Source organism: Mirounga angustirostris, unplaced genomic scaffold (genome assembly GCF_029215605.1).
Source record: "Mirounga angustirostris isolate CCGP_5_RB_7025 unplaced genomic scaffold, mMirAng1.0.hap1 SCAF_1, whole genome shotgun sequence".
In the NCBI taxonomy this organism is placed as follows: domain Eukaryota; kingdom Metazoa; phylum Chordata; class Mammalia; order Carnivora; family Phocidae; genus Mirounga; species Mirounga angustirostris.
Window position 1 is genome coordinate 79,080,541 of NW_026991709.1, and position 24,055 is coordinate 79,104,595.

The window sequence follows — 24,055 nt, forward strand, 5'->3', positions numbered from 1 at the left end:
GGTAATAAAAAAGTTAGGAAAGAGAATAAAATAGCATATGATACATATACAAAGTACGTGTTAGTTGACTATGTTGTCATTAAGGCATTTGGTCTACAGTAGACAAGTTTTTGGAGAGTCAAAAGTTATACACAGATTTTTGACTATGTGGATGGTTGGTGCCCCAAAACCCCACACTGTTCAAGAGTCAACTCTATAGATAGAGATAAAGCAACACGATGGGAAAAGATATACCATGCAAACAGTAATCAAAAGAAAGCTGGAGTGCCTATATTACTTTCAGACAAAGTAGACTTCAGAATAGGGCAAATCACTGGAGGTAAAGAAAGACATTATATAATGATAAAAGAATAAACTCACTGAGAAGACATAATATTAAATGAGAATGCACTTAACAGGAGAACTCCAAAATACAGGAAGCAAAAGCTGGCGGAACTGAAGAGAAATAAAGAAATGCATAATTATATTTGAAGATATGATGGGACCGTGAAGATATCATGGGACCCTTACTCCTAAAATCTTGGCCACAGTTCCTCTCAGGAGGGGCTGTGCAGATTTGCTCTCTCTGTTTCCACAAAGAATTGGCCCTGCTCCAGAGAGCTTAAAGTGAGAGTGACCCCATGTCCAGTCCAGTGCTGTGAAGATCCCACCCTACCCAGATGTGGGCTGCGAGCATGACCAGATGTCCACTACTTGTTGAAATTTTAGAGAAAACCAACAGTAATCTTCAGCAATATCTTTCTGAGAAACCTAAGAAAATTCAAACATAACACTAAGAGTTCATGGTGGACAGGTGTTTTCACATTCGTCATCCACTCTCCCACTTCTGGTAACTGTGTTTTGAATTAGAGAAAATATCCTTTCTCCAGCTTGAGCCATAATCAACTTTAGTCAGTAAGTATAGTCCATCCTCCTGACGGAAGTAATTGGTCAGAGATGGGCATACAACCTAGTGAGAACCAGTGAGATGCAAGGATATACTTGCTGGGGCTTCTGGAAAAGAGAACTTCCACTCTCCTCCATGGGAACCACCGGAAAAGAGGATGTCTCTTTAGCCAGATGATATGGTGGGAGGATACCAGAGCTGGCAGGCTGCCAGTCAGTCTATTTGATATCGTGAGGAAAAGCCTAGCAGTATACTGTATAGAGCCTGAGTGTTAAGCCTACACTGCTGGAAGGACAGATAGAAAAAGGGTCTTTGATATCCCTTGAGCCTCTGGTTCAAGCCTTACCTAATGACAGAATAGCTGCTCTGGTAGTTTCCATCATGCAAGGGAATTCTTTTTTTTTTTTTCCTCTCAAGTGAGAGTTGGGTTTTCTGTCATTCATAACATAGAGTCCCAACATGCAATTTATCCCTTCAACCCTCTCTAAACCCTATGTCTTTCTCCAAAAAATGAAAACAAAAGGCATGTGATTCAAGTGCTTCTACTTTTAATGCTGAACAATATCTTTACTTGTAGAAAATGATGATGTGCAAACACTGTAAAAGACGAAGCTTAGTATGTAGAAATAATAATCACTTAATGATGAGCAATACACAAAAGGGAATAATTCAGAATTTAAAACTGAGAGCAAAGGAAAAAAGTTTCCCATTTCTGTTTATACAGAATGCTATTAATTCTGCTTTTGCTAAAAACTTTGAAAAGCGTTACTCAAGCTATTGTCTCCTGGGAGGATATTTACCATCATCAACCACCTATACTTCTTTATTTTTTGTTAGAAATGTTTGACAACTAAAAATTGTATATATTTACATGTACAATGTGCTGGTTTGCTGTAGATAAACATGGTGAAATAATCACCGCAATCAAGCTAGTTCATATATCCATCATCTCAGATAGTATTTTTCTCCTTCTTCTTCTCCTTCTTCTTCTTCTTCTTCTTCTTCTTCTTCTTCTTCTTCTTCTTCTTCTTCTTCTTCTTCTTCTTCTTCTTCTTCTTCTTCTTCTTCCTCCTCTTCCTCTTCCTCTTCTTCTTCTTCTTTTAATTCTTAAAGAACAAGGATAGATTCAGAAGGCCCAGGTCTTTCCAGACCCTGTCGGTACTCAAGGAAAGAATGGTTTCCAAATTCCTTTGTAGGTTTTGCATAGCAGGCTCAAGCTACCTTCTTCAGGGAAAATTCTTTAAGTATTCTGGAAAGAACAGTCATCCCAAACCTCAGTGGAAAAGATTCAAACTATCCAGTGTAACAAGGATTAGGTGCTTAAATTCAGAGAGTTCCTAAAATGAAAATGTTTCTGTAGATAAGGATTAGTTATATGAAGAGACTGAACTGGAGTTAATCCTGGGTAGAGATGAGATTCAGGAGACTGGTCTTCATGAGGCATTTATCAAGGACCTGCAAAGGGACTCAGAGGTGAAGGAAGCACAGTCCTTTCCAGGCAGTTGTCTCTGGCCTGGGAGAAGGATGTCTTTCATACCCAGGATTCTCATCCAGAGTAATACATAGAGGGGCACAGGGGAAGAGTGTGTGAGGAAGGTTTGCAAGAGAGAGCTATCACATCAGAGAAGCTTCCTGACTAGGTGGTTTTGAGGAACAGGGAGGATTTCACCATGTGGAGGTGAAGGTAGCTTTTTGAGCTGGAGAGAAGAGCATAAAGAAAGACAGAGAAGAAGTACAGAGTAATTAGTGGTCCAGCAGGGATGGGACCTAGTCATAGAATCACCTCTGAGGGACCTCTACAGGGGAAAGGCTTAACTCACCATGAAGACCACTCAGAGGCCCTCAGGTGAGCTGGGTGATAGACCCCTACCAACACTCACAAGAGGCCATGTACTCCTAAACAAAGGGCAGGGCCTAGGGGAGAAGGTCTACAGACCTGGGTTTGCCTTCGAACTCTGCCACTTAATACCCGTGTGAGCTTAGGCATTCATTTAACTCTCTCAGGCTCAGGACCCAAGCATAAAATGAGGAGAATAATATCTTTCCTATGTACCTCCCAGGATTGGCATGAACATGAGGAAAAACAGTGGACACAGAATAGCACTGTCAAATACTTTCTGGTAGTTTGATATCTCACCATATATGTGAATCACCCCCAGAAATATTATTAACCTTTCATTGCTACTACATAACAAACTCTTGAGGCCAGGGACCATGTCTTCTTCAGGACAAGGAACATAGTATATGATTTTTTTGAAAAGGTACTTGATGAATGAATGAGTAAATGAATGAATAATGTTCAGAGCCCTCCAACTGGATAACAAAATTAATCTCTTAACTCCACTGAAAACCCATGGACTGTTCTTTCACTTTTGGGTTGTTTGGGCTGGAGGAGTCTCTAAGTTAGTTGTGATCAGTTGGTATCATGGTAGAGAAGGAAGCCTGTAAAGGTAGAGTCATGGACATTATCTGCGTAGAGCCCATAAGAGTTCCCATCCCCATACACCTGGAGCCAGACTTGGTCGCCCACTTCGAGATGGAGGAGCACAGAGCCAGAGGCCTGGTCCACATTCTTCTCCTGGTACTGGTCATAGGTGAAGAGTATAGCTTTGTCCTTCTTGTAGAGGCTGACCTTGACATCCTTCAAGTAGACTGTAATGTGGTAGGAGAAGTAGTACAGCCCAGGAATGTTGCAGTGGAATTTTCCAGTGGTGCCATCATAGTGGTTTTGCAGATTGTAGAAGATTTTGGTAAAGCGAATGGGAACATTGGGGACAGTGACCCGGCTCTCCAATCCCACACTGAATGCTGACCGATGTACATAGGCACTTTCTCCAGGTTCTCCTTTCCTGCCCGGGATTCCTGGAAAGCCTCGGGGACCTTCAACCCCAGTTACTCCGGTTTCACCAGTGTCACCCTTAGGACCAACAAGACCTATAGAATGACAAGACCTCAGTGACCATAAGGAACAGAACTACTGCCTAGGTTAGTTCTAACCTAAAACACTGTCCCTATGGACCTTACCCACAACCTGCCTGACTTATGGAGCAAGGAACCAAAGGGAGCTCCCAAAGAGGTGAGTTATACCTTCTCCTGCTCCACCCCCCAGCGGACTTCCATAAATTCATCTCCAACCTTATTTCCTAAAGGTCTCCATCATAGACCCTCCACCTTGCCAACCCTTTATATGCTGACTCAACCAACCCTACTTTTGCTCTTCTATCCCCTCTGGCCAGAATGCCCTCCCTCCTTTATTCTGTCTACCCATACTTCAAGGCCTGACTCAAGCCCTGCCTCCTCCTTAAAGCCTTCATTGCTAATCTAGATCTTCATTGAGAGCATTTTCTCTCTGTTCCATACGTTGGGCATTTGTCCACATTCAGTTAAGCATATTTGGAATCGACTTTCTTGTAGTAATCCTTAACAGCCTTGTGCTTTAGACTTATCTTCTTACCTACACCAAGAGTTCCCCAGGAGCAAGACTGTGAGCTACGAGGGTGCGTTGAGTGTAAATGCCACTGGGCAGAATGGGAGTTAAGTGAAAATGAAGGGAAACAATGTGAAGAGATTGGGAAGAGTGACGGATGAGGCGGGGATGGGAAAGGGTACAGGGACCATGATGTTGATAGAGCAGAGTCGAGGGTACTGGTTTTACAGGTACGACCTATTCTCATGACCAGAAGGCCAACCCAAAATTCACTTTGGGTTGCTTATGGATCACAAAAAAGAAAAATTGCTTCCTCCCTTTGTCTTGGCCTTTGTCAATAGCTAATGCCTTTGGATAGTTCCAGAAGCTCTCCTCTACCCAGGAGAAGTCTATGATGGAGGAAGCCAAAAACCTTGTTCTTACCTGGATCTCCTTTCTCACCCTTTTCGCCAGGGGTTCCATCTCTGCCGTCACGGCCTGGGGTCCCATTGTGGCCAGGATGCCCTGGGATGCCTGCCAACCAACCTGTGCAGGCCCCCTTGGCCAGAGGAAGCAGGCCTCCAGGCTCTTCTGTCACGGAGTCCTGGCCATGAGTGGGCAGGACTAGTAGCAGTAGAACAGCTCGTAGCAACAGCATCCTGAGCCCTGGAACCCAGATCCACATTGTCAGCCACGAAAGCACACACCACGCAACACACTCCATCTGGACCTACACAGGACTCGGGCCACCTCCACAGAGTCCCCTTCTGAGATCTGCTCTCTCGACACTCACATCTTCCAGAAGACTTGTCTATTTCCACCCACCTTGATCTCTTTCTGCCCTGAAATTTGCAATACTTAGCATTATTCTTTGTGTGTAATCTCCTTTCGTCAACAGATTGTGATTTTGGTGAGGGCAGGACAACACTCTTCCAACTGCCTCATATCTGAGCACAGGACCAGGCTCCTTGGGCCAAATACCGAGAGTCCATTTGTCAAGAATCTCTCCCTTGAGTTTTCCAAGGATGACGACTCAGATCATCCCCTTCAACTCTAACCAACTTCTCTCTCTCTCTCTCAGGCTCCTTCCTTTTTCTTCTCTACTTCCCTCCCTCATTTCTTTGTTTATTCCTCCTCTCTCTCTCTCTCTCATTCTCTTTTTTCTTCTCCCCATCTCTTGGATCACACGTTAGACCATTTGGTCTATTACACATGTGCGCACACACGTACACACGTGCATGCATACATATGAATGCACACACATATACACACAGTTACACAAAGCACACGCACATGCACACAGCCTTTCCCTACGTTAATCAGACAACCAGAGACACACTCTCTCATCAGGATGAGGACTGCTGGACAGTAGGACAGCAGGACTGCTGACACTTTGCCTGGGCTACCCTTCACTACACCTCCTCACCTGCCTGATCCCTCCACAGCCTTCAGGACCGAGTTGGGGTGTCTTCTCTCAGCAAGTCCTCCCTCTCCAATCTGAGTTCTTGGTTCCTCCTCTGCACACCCCCAGTGCCCTCGCTTACCTCCAGCGTCGCACTTCCTGCAGTATCCTGTAATTCCTGATTTCTTCATTCCTTTCCCCCCTTAAACTACAAGTACCAGGGGGCAAAGCCTAACATACTACCAGCACAAACTAGGGACAAAATAAATATCTTTCTAAGGGAGAAAAGAAAGAGCAAGAGAGCCAGAGAGAGGAGGGAAGGAGGGAGGGAGGAAGAAAAGGAGCGAGGAAGAGGGAAAGAAGGCTGGAGAGGGGAGGATATTGGAAATATGTATTCTGGGAGCCCCAGCAATAAAGCTCAATTGACACAGGTGGGCGGGGACATAAAATATATATACTGGTCCCCTCCCAGCTTCTGCCTCTGATATTAGGGTGATCTTAGTCCCCCACCTCTTGATAGCCAGAATCTTAGCCTCCCCAACTCTCTCTCACCAGGGAGTTGAGAGAAAACACCACAGAAAGGGGAATAGGTCCTAGGATCCGGGATCACAGGCATCACTAAGACCTTCTGTGGGCTTTGAAAGGTGCTTAATCCCATGAACCTGATTCTGAGTTAAACACAGTCCATGTGTATTTTTTTTACTCCAAAGACTCACTATTTTTCATCAGTCTGCTTGTCTCTCAAGAGTTATGCAAAGTCTCTAGAACTGGGTTTGGCTTCAGGAGACAGCTCCTCTGTGAGGGATGCGGGAAAGCCTCTGATTGGCAATTTTACCCCCAAAATGTGCGTGGTGTCTAGAATCCCACCTCTATGCCCCATCACCTGGGCTCTATAGTGCCCTCTCAATGGGACACAACCAACTCATCATTCATTCATTCATTCATATACGTTCATCTTTCATATATATATAGATGTAGATATAGATATACATACACATACACACACATGTATTCAATAAAATTAGTAACATAAGCACTTTGGAAACTATAGGAAACAAAAGGATCCCCAGTCTCAAGGCTTTCTCTGCTTACTTTTAAACATAATGAAAAACACACTTTGCATAGAAATTTTATTCCCCTATTTTTGCCTTGTCACTTTCTAATTCTCATAATCAGTATTTTAAATGTGTGTGTGCTAGTTCATCAAGTGGATATAGTCAAAATATACTTAACCATTTCTATTTTGTTGAAATTTTAGCTTTCTTCCACTTTAAAGTATTATTTTAAAAGCCATAACTAAGGGATGCCTGGGTGGCTCAGTCGGTTAAGCGGCTGCCTTCAGCTCAGGTCATGATCCCGGAGTCCAGGGATCAAGCCCCACATTAGGCTCCCTGCTCAGCAGGGAGTCTGCTTCTCCCTCTGCCCCTCATCCCACTCATGCGTTCGTGCCTGCTCTCTCTCAAATAAAAAATCTTTAAAAAAAAAATACAACTTTAGGGGCGCCTGGGTGGCTCAGTCATTAAGCATCTGCCTTCTGCTCAGGTCACGATCCCAGGGTCCTGGGTTCGAGCCCGGCATCAGGCTCCCTGCTCGGCGGGGAGCCTGCTTCTCCCTCTCCCACTCCCCATGCTTGTGTTCTCTCTCTCTCTCTCTCTGTCAAATAAATAAGGAAAATCTTTTTTAAAAAATCCATAGCTAATATCCTTGGTCATATAGCTTCCCAACTGATATTCTGTAATGGCGTATTCCCAGAAGTAAAATTACTGGGCCAAATGTATGAACATTTTTAAGGTTCTTTTTTTAAAAAAAAATATTTTTTTTAACTTATTTGACAGAGAAAGAGACAGCAAGAGAGGGAACACAAGCAGGGGGAGTAGGAGAGGGAGAAGCAAGCTTCCCGCTGAGCAGGGAGCCCAATGCGGGGCTCGATCCCAGAACCCTGGGACCATGACCTGAGCCAAAGGCAGACACTTAACGACTGAGCCACCCAGGCACCCCCATTTTTAAGGTTCTTGATATGTATTTCCAAACTGTAGTTTGTTACACTGTTACTAGGTAGTGTGTTAGTGTGTGTAAAAGACCCTATTAGCTACTCTCACCAGCAAAATTAAAAATACCTATTTTGGCTGTTGTTAGTTTAGTGAACAAAAGAAATGGCACCTTGCTACTTTGATCAATAGTGAGTTGTACATTTTATTAAAGGCCTATTTCCTAACTTAATTTCTTCATTCATGATACATCCATTAGTGTTTTTGTCACTTAAAATTTATTAGGGATACAATGTGCTTTTGAATCAATTTGTGTGAGCTCTTTATACGGACACTTTATCATATACGCCATGATTATTTTCTCTGGTAATTATTCTGTAGATTATTCCTTTGTTTACCCTGATTTTTTAAAAAATATTTTTTTAGGGGCGCCTGGGCGGCTCAGTCGTTAAGCGTCTGCCTTCAGCTCAGGTCACGATCCCAGGGTGCTGGGATGGAGCCCCACATCGGGGTCCCTGTTCCGCGGGAAGCCTGCTTCTCCCTCTCCCAGTCCCCCTGCTTGTGTTCCCTTTCTCGCTGTGTCTCTCTCTGTCAGGTAAATAAATAAAATCTTTACAAATATATATATATATATTTTTTCTTTATTTATGAGAAAGAGAGCGAGAGCACAAGCAGGGAGATGGGGAGAGGGGCAGAGGGAGGGACAGAAGCAGACTCCCCGCTGAGCAGGGATTCGATTCCTCAATCCCCGGACCCTGGGATCATGACCCCAGCCAAAGGCAGATGCTTAACCCACTGAGCCACCCAAGTACCCCTGTTTACCCTGATTTTTAAGTGACAGAAGTTTTAGTTTTTATAGTCAACTCTGTTGGTATTTTTCTTTGCTTCTAAGTTTTAAACAGTTCTTAGCCCTTCTAGGTCTTGGTAAATATTCTATTTTATTGTCTTCTATTGTTTGATATATTTTACATTTCACTCTTTAATTCATCTTCAATATTTTGTTTTGGTGTAAACTGTGATCTAAAATACTCAAATGATTTCTCTAGCTGCTTAAAGACACCTTTAGTTAACATGTCCTCTCTCTATTGAGCTGCTGCATCATTTAGTAAATACCAAGTTTTAATATGATCTAAGTAAGGGGCCCCTGGGTGGCTCAGTCGTTAAGTGTCTGCCTTCCGCTCAGGTCATGATCCCAGCGGCCTGAGATCCAGCCCTGCATCGGGCTCCCTGCTGAGCTGGAAGCCTTCCTTTCCCTCTCCCACTCCCCCTGCTTGTGTTCCTTCTCTCGCTGTGTCTCTCTCTGTCAGATAAATAAATAAAATCTTTAAAAAAAAATATGATCTAAGTAAAGTGAGAATTGAGAATGAGCTAGGCTGATAGAAGGAGGGGCAGAGAGACAGACCACAGAGCAACAGATACAGCCCCTTGGTGGTGGTGAATCTCTAGCCAAGGCGCCTCTTACCATCTACGTGTACCTTTGTCGCCCTCTACTGGATTTCAATGGCTCAGGAGGGTGAAGTCAACAGGGGCTGGAAATGAGACACAGCATAGGGCTTGGCTTGTTCCAAAATAAGAAGAAAGAGGTGAGTTAGATTAGAAGCCAAGGAGGAGAGACCAGCCAAGCCCCTTTTGTATTTAGGAAGAATACTTGTTCTGGAGCTTTTAAGACTTCCTATGCATTCAAAGTTTCTCAGTGTTTGTCACCTTCCTACTTTCTCCTTCTAGGGTTAGCTTTACAAGTCCTGAGAAGACCTCTGAGAGGTTGTGTGCTTGCTTTCTCCCAAAATGAGGAGGGCAGAATCTATGAGGCTGTGCTCTTTTCCACAGGGAGATAGGAAGAGAGAGTCCAGAACATGAGAATTGGTGGGGGCAACTACAGAGGGACCCAAAGATAGAAGGAGATTGGGGGCTTTCTCCAAACTGTTGGGGAGAGTGTGAAGTCAGAAGGTCTCTGGAGTTCTATGGTTCCTCCTCCTCTTTTAAAAGTCAAGATTCTCTTCTCCTAGCCCAAGGGAAGGCATTCTGTCCTCAACACTTCAGTATTATGGATGGATTTCTCCCCTGACAGGGACAATGAGTCTGGGTTCCATGACAGTGGCATGGGGTGGACGTACTGAGATGAGGGGTCGGGGGAAGATGGGTACATGATCCTCGGAAGTTTCTGATGCTAACAACAGATTCTGATTGCAGAAGAAAGTTGTCTCCTACCTAGTTCTGGGTGGAAAGATCAGCAACGGATAACAGCTGAAGGTCAGTGCAGAGGTGCCACTTTCAAAAAAAAAAGTATTCCAAAATTATTTGTGCTCTTTGTTTAGAGAGGGTAATTGTTACACTTTGATTTGGAAAGACTTCTATTTCTACAGGGGAAAACATTATTAAATGAAACTGTAATCGAAGACTCAATGGTGCCTATGAAGAAAACTTTTACATGGAAATGAAGCTAAACCCCAAGTTCCACCCATAATTCTGTTTTTGCCGAACCCATTTGTAAAGTCCTTACCTCACTTAATGTTTCATTTAATCCTCACAACCATTTTGAGAGACAGTGTGAAGTAGAACAGGGTCATGTGCTCTGTGATCTTAGTGCTTGGGTGAGAATAATTTGTTCTTACCTGTAACATGTGTCAGTCATATATTTGTTGGAGGATTAAGTGACATAATCCATTTAAAATACTTAGAACAGTGCATGGCACATGTCAGTGCTTAATAAATGTTAGCTCTGCCTGTACCCACTTTAGAGAGGAGGAAAGTGAATTTCAGGAAAGTTATGTGACCTGTCCGAGATCCTAGAGCTTTATTTTTTTTAAGATTTTTATTTATTTATTTTTGCGAGGGATAGAAAGAGAGAGAGAGAGAATGAGCAAGGGGAGGGGCAGAGGGAGAAGCAGACTCCCCGCTGAGCCGGAAGCCGGACTAGGGACTCAATCCCAGGGCCCTGGGATCATGACCTGAGCCGAAGGCAGACACTTAACCGACTGAGCCACCCAGGTGCCCAATCCTAGAGCTTTTAAATGTAGGGGAGCTGGACAATAAAATTCTGGTCTTCCAAAGCCCAAAACTATGCACTCTTAGGCATAGTTCAGAGGAGGAAAAAAAAAAAGCATCAGGATCACACATCTGCCTTTTCATATTACACTGCATGGGATGGGGGACATAAGTGAAAATAGCTTGAGAAGCCCTCCAGATTATGATGCATGTGCCCTGGCTTCTAGTCTAGGCTCCACCATGAACACGCTGGGTGATTTACGTTCCTCCACCTCATTTCCCAGATCTCCTGCTCTTTGCCTGCAAATGTGATTATTAATGCTATTAATCCTTACCTAGCCTATTTCACAAACTTATTGTGAGAATCAATTGACTAAAAGTATGAAGTATTTTATAAACTTCCACATATATCAGTGAAGAGAAGGAAAACTAGTAAATATTTATGGACCACCTGCTACAGACCTCCACTGTACATTCACTTACCCTTTCATCTCATTTCACCCCTACCACTCAACTCCCGCAAGAGAAATCCCAGGACCAGAGAGGATTAGTAACTTCTGCCCATGCATAACAAGGAAAAGAGTGCAGGGGTGTAATTTAAAATCCAAAGCCCAAGTTCTTTCTACTGCACCGGCTTTCCTGGCACACAGTATATAGGCATTATTCACTAACTATGAGGGGATGGCCACCATGTTCTCTGGATCCTAAAGGGCCGTATTATGATCTCTCATTTTCATATGTTAAAATATATAAGAAATTCCACTTTGACCTGCTGGGATTTCAGTAACAACAGCAGAATCTTGTGAAATGCAGGATGAGGTCTCCTTTGGGACTGGCAGGAAACAGAGCATTAGGCGGGGGAAAGTCACCAAATCTGGTGCCAAGTCTTCCAGCGGGAGAGGGCACTTAAAGCACAGATCACTAAGTCCCTGAGAGCCAGAATGGACCCCCGAAATCATGTCACCCCTGTCCTGCTTTTACAAATGGAAAGTTAAGGAGAAGGAAAGGATGCATTTATTAGATCCTCATAGAGGCCAGCTCCCATACTAGGAGCTTTTACCCATTATTTATTTTATCTATTATTTATTTTAATCTTTATGAGAACTCCATGAAGCAAGGAAAACAATCCCAACTTTAGAGATGGGGAAAGTGAGAGATTAAGGACATGACCCCTGAGGCTTGGTTGTTCTACTTCCAAACCAGTAAGCTTGGATCATGTTACACAGCCTCTAAAAAGCCTTCTCATAGTCAACTTCCTAATCTGCTAAATACGATCACATAAGATGAGGGACGTGAGAACATTTTGAAATTAGCAAGGGTACGTTGGAGTAGAAATTGCATAAGGTACTTTCAAATGTTATTTCATGTAACCTCCCCCATAGCCCTGCTCTTGATTCCGCTATAGGGAAGAATCTAAGACTTGAAGAGACCAAGATGCTGGCTTAAGATCATGCAACTCTCAGTAGAAGTGCTGAGCAGCTGGGAAGGGGAAAAAAAAAAAAAAAAGATCATGCCACTCTTGTGGGTTCTATGAAATTGCCATTTTTAAAGGTTAAAAATGGTAGAATATTAGCAATTTCACATGGTACAACCTAATGATGAATGACAGAATCAGGAATCAACTCAATTCTGTCCGGCTCCCAGGAGGATTACCTGAAAACTTTCACTCAACCCTAGGAGAGCTGTCAGCATCCCCACACCCAACACACACACACACACACACACACACACATGCATGCACATACACACACCTGCATAGATTCTCAAGGAACTAGTAAAGCAGAACATCCCTCCAATCCACATTTTTGGGATCATTCTCTCTTCATGTGAAAAAATTCCTGATTGAAAACTTCTACTCTCCAAAGCTACTACCTGCTGACCTCAGCCAAATGGGACCACCAATCTCCTGTTTTGACAAGGAGTCAGTGGAAATTTTCCCCACAACCACCTTAGAAAGGACAAGAAGCAAGTCCTGTGTCTCTCTTTACAACTCCTTAAGAACTAAGGGAGGGAGGCAGCAAGGACTACCAGTTAAGCTGCTTCTACTTCTCTGCTTCAAGAACAAAGCTGACACCCTCATGCTCCTTTGGGCATATTCTACCAGCATAAAGGGCTGCCCTGCTTCCCCACCTTATCCGGAGGACCCCACCTTACCGCTAATAGAGGGAGTCACCAGGAGTGAGGTAGCTGCATCCCTATGAAGCTTGATCTGAAACCAGAACCTCTCCAGACCAGGAACCCACATCCACTGACACAGGAGGGCTGGACTGATCTCTAAAATCCTTCCCACTCTGACCTCTGCCTCTACACTGAAAACAACCAGATGCCTCAGGCGTAGCACTCCCTGGTGTGAACAGGATTGGGCTTGGCAAAGGCCAGGCAGACCCACTGGTTTCTGTCAGAAAATGTCATCTAAAAATAAGATTTCCCTAAGTTTTCAGTATATCCCAAGCTCACTTTATCTCATTTGAATGTCTCAATCATCCTGTGAAATATCCCCACATCTGTGTGGATAGCCCCATATTTACAGATTCCCTCAAATCCAGACAACGATTATGTCTCACTCGTCTTTCTATCTCACTAACTCTACCCAGTGTCTGGCCTTATAGAATCTGCTCAATCAGTATTTGCTGAGAAGAATCAACTGGTGGAGCTGGGTTCCAGACTCAGCCCGAGGTCAGAGCTCAGGCTTTCCCCAAGCTGCCTTTCCATCTGTTTTTTTCTTTGCCTACCTGGTCAAGCTGAGAAGTGAATTATTTCCTTCTCTTCTTATTTAATTGAACTCTATCACTGGGCCATCCCTCTCTTATCATTGATCCCAACCTTTTCTCTGGGTAGGCATCTTGCCACAGAGTGAATTGGTCAAAATTCAAGATGGCCCCAGCCATTTTGATCAGAGAAACAGCTCTTTTTCTCTTTGAGCTGTGGGAGAATCAAGGAAGAAGCCCAAGGCCTGTCTGCCTCCCCCAGTGTTGCCCTGGCCAGAGTTTTGCCTGTACCCATCTGTACCCTGCTATGACAAGAGAGCCTGGGCAAACCCAAGCCAGAAGCTCCATTGCAAGGCAGCCACCCCCACCTCCAGCCTGGAACTGTAATCGACTTGTTCTTACCCTCAGGTGTAGAATCAGACCCACAAACTGCAGTCAGGATGGAAATGAGATGATCCAGCCTCTGCAGCCTGGTACTCAAGGGGGCAGGCAGTCCCCACCCCACAGTTGTCCCTTCCCATTGGCCAACCCTGTGAGGGCCAGAGGCCAGTGGGTGGGCACCTTGCCCCTGGCAACTGCTTCAGGTCTCCACTCTGGGGAACCTGCTATGACCCCCATTAGGCTTGGGAAGCCAAGTGGATCCTCAGTCACAGCACTCACATTCTCTTGGCTCTTACGTTTGCTTCCTACAACAACAAGAGAAGATGGGGCAAGGGTGAAGTCCAGAAAAAGGAAAACAAGCCATCTCTGCATCTGAGGGAGAAGCTTCCTCCTATAAAATGAATTGTCTAGTGGTCCAGGAGACCCCCCTTTCCCATAGATTTGCCGTAATAAGTCAGTGACACCGATCAGCACCACCACCACCATCACGCTCCTGCTCACTGTGCATGACCAAGTGTAAGATAGTGTGGTGCAGACAGAGCACTTCAGAAGGGGGAATAGTCAGAGGGGCAGCAATAAAACAAGAAATAGAACACATCCTCCGCTCTGGCCTAGACCCCAAATTTGAGGAAGACTTTGTGTGTTAATTCTGAGAACCGAGGCAAAAGGAAGCTCCTGGGGTGGCGTGGGGCCGAGCCAGAGTAAGACCTTTAGAGGCCCTGCACTCCAAAAAGTTATGGAGCTCCCAACACTATGTAATTCAAATTCGACATAACAGAAAACTTCCATAAAATGTGATATTAGAATACCATCTCTCAAGATTTTCTGATTCTAAACTTCCAAATAAGGCTTTAAAAGCTAACTTTTTGTGGGTATGTGAGCCCTCATTTTGCCAGACCCTTAAGCATATTGCCTACTCTATCTATTGGGGAGCCCAGCTCTGTGCTGGGAGCAACCTGGAGGACCGGCGGCTGCCACCCATATAGGTGTTCCTAGAAGGCTGAGGCTTGAAATGGCAACTTTCATCACCTTGTATTCTTTCTTGGCAAACCCATGTTTTGTTTTTGAAACTCAAGATCAGAGCTAGTTCCTGCAAGCCACAAATTCTGAGGCATTAAATCATGACCCCAGCAAGGGCTCAAGATCCCAGCAATAGCTTCTATAAGAAGTTCAGAAACAAAATGTTCTCAGACAGAGGCCGGGCAAGTATATGCCTGCCCCCAAATATCACCTCTGCTGGCCACACAGAGCCTAAAAGTCCACAGCAAAGTAAAGTAAAAGTCTGATATAAGGCCTTGGCCTTCGGGTGATATGCACATTTTCTGGAGAAGTCACATTAGGCCTTTGAGATTGGAGTCATGAATCCCTTTCCAAGGGCCCACTGGCTTAGATAAGGGGCCAGGGAAAACAAGGTTTAATACAGTTTACCAGGTAGGTTGGACCAAAGAGAAAACACAGAGAAACTACAGCTACTTTCAATCAGCTTACATCACTGTGTTGTTTTTATTGTGGCATTTTCTTATTTACTTTTGGTTTGTGTTACTATCGGTCTCTCCTTACTACGATGGGGACTTCATGAGAATAGGTGCTTTGCCTGTCTGCGTTGTATCCCCTGGCCCCTAGAATATGATCTGGTACAAGTTGGGCAATAAAAAATGTTCTTTAGCTATGGCTGTCTTGTATTTTACAAATAAAGCATCTGGAGTTCAGTGAGGTTAAGTGGCTTGTCCAAAGTACAGATCTAAGATTTGAACCCAGATCTGACTACAAAACTAGTATGCTTTCTAATACCTCATGTCTCTTACTTCTCCTGATGGACTGGGAGACCCGAGGATTCACATTTGCACTCCAGCGTAGCTTTGTGGTTGGCAAAAAAAAAAAAAAAAAAAAGTATTTTCTCCCGACTTTATGGGAACACTGCTGGTTACAGCAAGCTTTAACTGTTGCACAAGGTGGAATGACTTTAGCCCCCATAACACACCAAGACTGGGCTGGGTCTGGTTGTCAGCCAGTGACATTGTGAAAGCCTGTCATTTTGAGACCTCAGGGAAATCTGCCATCTGCCACAAAGGTCACCGTGTGGAAAGAGGCAATTCCTTGGCATACTGGCTTAGAGAGTGTAACTGAAAAGCATTCAGCCAGGAGTGCCTTGAGGCTCGTCTTTTTTCCCAGGACAGAACTGTTACTACCTAGAGTGAAATAATCAAATAAATGTGATCATTTCCTCCGGGGTATGAAGGCTGCAGTTCAGTCCCCTGTCAGCTGGTGAATGGGGATATTAAAACAGCAGGCCACATGACTAAGTTTCCCATAAGTGTGGCTAAATATCGCCATATATTTTTGCTTAGTTGTGATTTTTAAAACATAATCTTAATTGAAATAATGTAACATAATCACTAGATTTTGAAAAATAATCCAGAATATTGGAGCAAGACGGCAGAGCAAGCACACCCTGCAGCCTTCTGCTCCATCCCCAAATCCCTACAAATGGCAAGAAAGGAAAGCCTCTTGGCTATAAAAGGAAAAAGAGTTGGCTATAATTGCACTTCATCCAAGGCAACCTCAAATACTAATTTAAGTATCTGTTTTGCCACTCATGCTTTGGACTACTAGTAATGCGCTTCCATTGGCAAGGAGCCCAGTTCTGATAAGCAATCCTAGATTCATATCTTTGAGAACCTCTGTCCTGGGACCATCCCTGCTATCCAATACTGTTTGAGTTGAAGAATTTCCCACAATAATTTTGGAAATGCTGGAGAAGCAAAGGAAAGGAGATGGTGTTGCCCAGAGATCAGGAAAAGGCCTCTGTCACTGGGTCATAGCCTGTAAGCCTACACTCGGTGTCTGTCCCTGCTAGAGGCTCCACGACTGTACCAAAGAGCAGCCAGGGCCGCTGACACTGCCAGGGACGTGGCCAGAAACACAGTAGCTTCTCTCTTTACCCCTTTTGATCTTACACAACTGTCTCCCCTCTGCAGAATCTCACTGGAGCCCTTTCAGCAAGGGAGTCTAGGATCTGTCATTTCAGACCCACAGCTTCAGGAATAAAGGGGATTATTTAAAAATGGATACGGGGCTAAGTACCAACAGACATAATCTGACCACAGTTTCAACAAATAGAAGAATTTACACCCAAGGAAACAAAGCTAATAGCCGAAAAAGGGGGTAAAACTTAAGAATAAGTGTTATAGTGAGAGAGATGACAGGAAATGGCATACATAAAAATAATTTGTGAATTTTCTGCCTTCATAGGAGGTGAAAATAATTTTCTCTTCCTTAAGTCACCAAGTTTGTGGAAACTAATACAGGGAAGTAGAGCTAGGGAAAGAGTTCTTACAGATGACACCAAAGGCATGATCCATTAAAGAAAACAATGGAGATTGAGATTCTACCAAAATTAAAACTTTTGCTCTGTGAAAGACCCTGTTCAGGGATAAAAAAGCAAGCTATAAGCTGAGACAAAATATTTGCAAACCATATATCTGACAAAGGATTTGTATCTAGATTGTATAATGAACTCTCAAAACTAAACAACAACAAAAAATCCAATTAGAAAATGGGCAACAGACATGAAAAATATTTCATAAAATAAGATATATAGAAGGGGGAAAGATGGAGGAGGAGTAGGGGACCCTATTTCAACTGGTCCCCAGAATTGAGGTGGATATCTACCAGACCACTCTGAGCACCCACAAAACCAGCCTGAGATGTAAGAAGATCTAGATCTCTATAAACAGAATATTGCAGGCGGTTGGTTTTGAGGTGCAAAGTGGGGAGCCATGATTCCGCGGGCAGATATCGGAGGATAAACGGCAGCAGGAGGTTGCCTGGCCGTGGGGATCCTACACCACCAGTGAGCAACAGCGTCACACACTGGGGACGGGCACAGACTCGCTGACCGGTAGTGGGGGGGGGGAGGACTCTAGGGCAGCCCCCGGGGTGGAAACCCGGAGCGGCCGGTCCCGCGTGCGAACTGGGAGCGGCTGGCAGTTTTAGAAGCACAAAGGGCAGAGATGTGCCCCAACCTGGAGGCAGGACCGGGAGCGCTGCGGAGGGGCGCACAACCCAGGACGCTGTAGTTTATAGCAGCACGGACAGAAATGCAGATGGTGTGGCCTGGCGAGCTCACTGAAGAACAGACTGAGGTCTCTCTGCTCTGAGGCAGAGGGTTGGAAACGGTCTCTTCTGCTGTGACTCGCGGAAGAGACACGGAAAGCCACCAGGGAAAGGCGCCAGAGAACAAAAGCCCCAAAAACTGATTCCCGCTGAGCCCAATCCCCGCCACAGGGGCGCAGGGCAACTCCACCCAAACAGGGTTGCCTGAGTAACAGCGCGGCAGGCCCCTCCAGCAGAAGAAAGGCTGGGAAAAAAAGAGGCCAGCAACCCTAAGGTCTCAAGAAAACAGGTGCATCTTGCTTGGGTTCTGGTCAATAATTTGGACTCTATACATTCCCTCAAACATCCATCAACAGAATGACTAGGAGAGGGAGCCCCCAAAATAGAAAAGACTCAGAGATTATGACTTATGCTGCAGATTTACAAATGGATGCAGATATAACCAAGATGTCGGAGATGGAATTCAGGCTAGCAATTGTGAAGACAATGGCTAGAATGGAGAAATCAATTAATGGCAACATAGAGTCTCTAAGGGCAGAAATGAAAGGTGAATTGGCAGAACTTAAAAATGCTATCAATGAGATCCAATCCAATCTAGATAATCTAAGCTAGGGTAACTGAGGCAGAAGAGTGAATAAGCGACCTGGAAGACAATATAATAGATAAAAAGGGAAAAGAGGAGGCCAGGGAAAAACAACTCAGAATCCATGAAAATAGAATCAGAGAAATAAGTGACACCATGAAGCGTTCCAATGTCAGAATAATTGGAATCCCGGAGGGAGTGGAGAGAGAGAGAGGACTAGAAGATGTATTTGAGCAAATTGTAGCTGAGAACTTCCCTAATCTGGGGAATGAAACAAACATTCGAGTCCTAGAGGCAGAGAGGACCCCTCCTAAGATCAAGGAAAACAGGCCAACACCCCGGCATGTAATAGTAAAACTTGCAAATCTTAGAACCAAGGAAGTTCTTAGGGGGAAGAGATTCCTTACGTACAGAGGGAGGAACATCAGAATAACATCAGACCTATCCACAGAGACCTGGCAAGCCAGAAAGGCCTGGCAAGACATATTCAGGGTACTAAAGGAGAAGAACATGCAGCCAAGAATACTTTACCCGGCAAGGCTTTCATTTAGAATGGATGGAGAGATGCAGAGCTTCCATGACCAGCAGAAACTGAAAGAATATGTGACCACTAAGCCGGCCCTGCAAGAAATATTAAGGGGGGTTCTATAAAAGGAGAAAGACCCCAAGAGTGATATACAACAGAAATTTACAGGGACAATCTATAAAAACAACGTCTTCACAGGCAACATGATGACAATTAATTCATATCTTTCAATAATCACTCTCAACATGAATGGCCTAAACGCTCCCATAAAATGGCACAGGCTTGCAGATTGGATAAAAAGACAGGATCCATTCATATGCTGCCTACAAGAGACTCATTTTGAACCTAAAGATACATCCAGACTGAAAGTGAAGGGATGGAGATCCATCTTCCATGCCAGCAGACCTCAAAAGAAAGCTGGGGTAGCAATTCTTATATCAGACAAATTAGATTTTAAACTAAAGTCTGTAATTAGAGACACAGAAAGACACTATATCATTCTTAAAGGGTCTATCCAACAAGAAGATCTAACAATTGTAAATATCTATGCCCCCAACATGGGAGCAGCCATCTACATAAGCCAGCTGTTAACCAAAATAAAAAGTCATATTGATAACAATACGTTAATTGTAGGAGACCTCAATACTCCACTCTCAGCAATGGACAGATCATCTAAGCAGAAAATCACCAAGGAAGCAAGAGCTTTGAATGATACATTGGACCAGATGGACCTCATAGATATTTACAGAACATTCCACCCTAAAACAACAGAATACTCATTCTTCTCGAGCACACATGGAACTTTCTCCAGAATAGACCATATACTGGGTCACAAATCAGGTCTCAACCGATACCAAAAGATTGAGATTATTTCCTGCATATTCTCAGACCACAATGGTCTAAAACTGGATCACAAGAAAAAAATTGGCAGAAATTCAAACACCTGGAAGCTAAAGACCACTCTGCTCAAGAATGTTTGGGTTAACCAGGAAATCAAAGAAGAACTTAAACAATTCATGGAAATCAATAAGAATGAAAACACATCAGTCCAAAACCTATGGGATACTGCAAAGGTGGTCCTAAGGGGGAAATACATAGCCATCCAAGCCTCACTCAAAAAAATAGAAAAATCCTGAATTCACCAACTAACTCTACACCTTAAAGAACTAGAGAAAAAGCAACAAACGATGCCTAAGTCACGCATCAGAAGAGAAATAATTAAAATTAAAGCAGAGATCAACCAGAAACACAGTAGATCAGATCAACGAAACTAGAAGTTGGTTCTTTGAAAGAATTAATAAGATCAATAAACCACTGGCCAGACTTATCCAAAAGAAAAGAGAAAGGACCCAAATTAATAAAATTATGAATGAAAGGGGAGAGATCACGACTAACACCAAGGAAACAGAAACAATTATTAGAAATTATTATCAACAACTATATGCCAATAAACTGAGCAATCTGGATGAAATGGAGGCCTTCCCGGAAACCTATAAGCTGCCAAGACTGAAACAGGAAGAAATTGACAACCTGAATAGGCCAATAACCAGTAACGAGATTGAAGCAGTGATCAAAAACCTCCCAAAAAACAAGAGTCCAGGGCCTGATGGATTCCCTGGGGAATTCTACCAAACATTCAAAGAAGAAATAATACCTATTCTCCTGAAGATGTTTCAAAAAATAGAAACAGAAGGAAAACTTCCAAACTCATTCTATGAGGCCAGCATTACCTTAATCCCCAAACCAGGCAAAGACCCCATCAAAAAGGAGAATTTCAGACCAATATCCCTGATGAATATGGATTCCAAAATCCTCAACAAAATCCTAGCTAATAGGATCCAACAATACATTAAAAGGATCATCCACCACGACCAAGTGGGATTTATCCCCAGATGCAAGGGTGGTTCAACGTTCGCAAATCAATCAATGTGATAGAACACATTAATAAGAGGAGGGAGAAGAACCATATTGTCCTCTCAATTGATGCAGAAAAAGCATTTGACAAAATACAACATCCTTTCCTGATTAAAACTCTTCAGAGTATAGGGATAGAGGGAACATTCCTCAAGTTCATAAAATCCGTCTATGAAAAACCCACAGCGAATATCATCCTCAATGGGGAAAAGCTGAGAGCCTTTCCCTTAAGATCAGGAACACGTCAAGGATGCCCACTCTCGCCACTATTGTTCAACATAGTACTAGAAGTCCTAGCAACAGCAATCAGACAACAAAAAGAAATAAAAGGTATTCAAATTGGCAAAGAAGAAGTCAAACTCTCTCTTTCTGCAGACGACATGATACTTTATGTGGAAAACCCAAAAGACTCCACCCCCAAATTACTAGAACTCATACAGCAATTCAGTAATGTGGCAGGATACAAAATCAATGCACAGAAATCAGTTGCTTTCTTATACACTAACAATGCAACTGTAGAAAGAGAAATTAGAGAAACGATTCCGTTTACAATAGCACCAAACACCATAAGATACCTCGGAATAAACCTAACCAAAGAGGTAAAGGATCTATACTCTAGGAACTACAGAACACTCATGAAAGAAATTGAAGAAGACACAAAAAGATGGAAAAATATTCCATGCTCATGGATCGGAAGAATAAACATTGTTAAGATGTCTATGCTACCCAGAGCAAGCTATACCTTCAATGCCATCCCGATCAAAATTCCAATGACATTTTTCAAAGTGCCGGAACAAACAATCCTAAAATTTGTATGGAATCAGAAAAGACCCTGAATCGCCAAGGAAATGTTGAAAAAGAAAAACAAAGCTGGGGGCATCACGTTGCCCGATTTCAAGCTATATTACAAAGCCGTGATCACCGAGACAGCATGGTACTGGCACAAAAACAGACATATAGACCAATGGAACAGAATAGAGAACCCAGATATGGACCCTCAACTCTATGGTCAAATAATCTTTGACAAAGCAGGAAAAAACATGCAATGGAAAAAAGACAGTCTCTTCAATAAATGGTGCTGGGAAAATTGCACAGCCACATGCAGAAGAATGAAACTCGACCATTCTCTAACACCATTCACAAAGATAAACTCAAAGTGGATGAAAGACCTCAATGTGAGACAGGAATCCATCAAAATCCTAGAGGAGAACATAGGCAGTAACCTCTTTGACATCGGCCACAGCAACTTCTTTCAAGATACATCTCCAAAGCCTAGTGAAACAAAAGCAAAAATGAACTTTTGGGACTTCATCAAGATAAAAAGCTTCTGCACAGCAAAGGAAACAGCCAACAAAACAAAGAGGCAACCCACAGAATGGGAGAAGATATTTGCAAATGACACTACAGATAAAGGGCTGGTATCCAAGATCTATAAAGAACTTCTCAAACTCGACACCCAAAAAACAAATAATCAAGCCAAAAAGTGGGCAGAAGATATGAAAAGACACTTCTCTGAAGAAGACATACAAATGGCTAACACACACATGAAAAAGTGTTCATCATCATTAGCCATCAGGGAAATCCAAATCAAAACCACATTGAGATACCACCTTCCACCAGTTAGAAGGGCAAAAATGGACAGGGAAAGAAACAACAAATGTTGGAGAGGTTGTGGAGAAAGGGGAACCCTCTTACACTGTTGGTGGGAATGCAAGTTAGTACAGCCACTTTGGAAAACAGTGTGGAGGTTCCTCAAAAATTTAAAAATAGAGCTACCCTGTGACCCAGCAATTGCACTACTGGGTATTTACCCCAAAGACACAGATGTAGTGAAAAGAAGGGCCATAGGCACCCCAATGTTCATAGCGGCAATGTCCACAATAGCCAAACTGTGGAAAGAGCCGAGATGCCCTTCAACAGACGAATGGATAAAGAAGATGTGGTCCGTATATACAATGGAATATTACTCAGCCATCAGAAAGGATGAATACCCAACTTTTACATCAACATGGATGGGACTGGAGGAGATTATGCTAAGTGAAATAAGTCAAGCAGAGAAAGTCAATTATCATATGGTTTCACTTATTTGTGGAACATAAGGAATAGCATGGAGGACATTAGGAGAAGGAAGGGAAAAATGAGGGCGGGGGGAATTGGAGGGAGAGATGAACCATGAGAGACTGTGGACTCTGAGAAACAAACAGGGTTTTAGAGGGGAGGGGGGAGGGGGGATTGGTTAGCCCAGTCATGGGTATTAAAGAGGGCACGTACTGCATGGAGCACTGGGTGTTATACGAAAACAATGGATCGTGGATCACCACATCAAAAACCAATGATGTATGGTGACGAACATAACATAATAAAATTTAAAAAAAAATAAGATATATAGATGGTAAATAAGCACATGTAAAGATGTTCAACATTATTAGGCATTAGGGAAAAGCAAATTGAAACCACCAATGAGGTATCACTACATACCAACTAGGATGGCTAAAATTAAAAATAGTAAGAAGTATTATAATGGTGGATAGATATTATGCATTTGTCAAAACCCACAGAATGTACAACACAAAGAGCGAACTCTGATATAAACTATGAACTTTGGATGATTTTTTTTAAAGGTGGGAAAAATAAAAAGCACAAAATTTTTTTAAGATCAAAAAATAGTGAGAATACTAAATTTGGAAAAGGACATGAGGAAAATAGATCACTCATAATCTGCCGGTAGAAATGGAAAATGGTACAGCCACTCTGGAAAGTAGTTTAGCAGTTTCTTAAGAAATTAAGCAGCAGTCACACTCCTGTGCATTCATCCCCTCAAAATACCTATACATAAAAACTTGAATATCCTTACACATATACATGTACACATGTATACATCACACTTATTTGTGTGAGTAAATAGGATAAATGTGTAGATGTGGAATTGCAGGATCAAGTTGTATGCACATCTTAACTTCAGATCCAAAAATTAAATAGTGATTTATACTCCCAACACGATATAAGAGTACATGTTTCCCTATACCCTCACCAATATCGGATACTGTCAAACATTTAAATATTTGATATTCCAGGGGTGCCTGGATGGCTCAGTCAGTTAAGCGTCTAACTCTCGATTTTGGCTCAGATGATGATCTCAGGGTTGTGAGATCAAGCCCCA

At 43.1% G+C, this 24,055-nt stretch overlaps 1 protein-coding gene across 4 annotated transcripts; it reads right to left on the reverse strand.

Moving 5' to 3' along the window:
- Positions 1-1,417: 1,417 nt before the first annotated feature.
- Positions 1,418-13,935, reverse strand: ADIPOQ (adiponectin, C1Q and collagen domain containing). Of its 4 annotated transcripts, none has more exons than XM_045903187.3 (5): positions 13,778-13,870; positions 9,891-9,950; positions 9,145-9,240; positions 4,737-4,958; positions 1,418-3,820 (listed from the first exon to the last, which is right to left on the reverse strand). In XM_045903187.3, exons 4-5 carry the CDS (start codon positions 4,948-4,950, stop codon positions 3,300-3,302), a joined length of 735 nt encoding a protein of 244 aa, XP_045759143.1. In that variant the 5' UTR covers positions 4,951-4,958; positions 9,145-9,240; positions 9,891-9,950; positions 13,778-13,870; the 3' UTR covers positions 1,418-3,299. The 4 variants fall into 4 exon arrangements, with proteins under 4 accessions (XP_045759143.1, XP_045759145.1, XP_045759142.1 ...); XM_045903189.3 differs by having other exon boundaries at positions 9,145-9,211; positions 13,778-13,843; XM_045903186.3 differs by lacking the exons at positions 9,145-9,240; positions 9,891-9,950 and having other exon boundaries at positions 13,778-13,935.
- Positions 13,936-24,055: the final 10,120 nt, after the last annotated feature.

Coding starts and splice junctions, on each gene's coding strand:
- ADIPOQ (XM_045903186.3), bottom strand. CDS start 4,950: ATGCTGTTGCTACGAGCTGTTCTACTGCTACTAGTCCTGCCCACTCAT. Junction 3,821..4,736: donor GGGTGAGAAAGGAGATCCAG/GTAAGAACAAGG, acceptor GTCATTCTATAG/GTCTTGTTGGTCCTAAGGGT.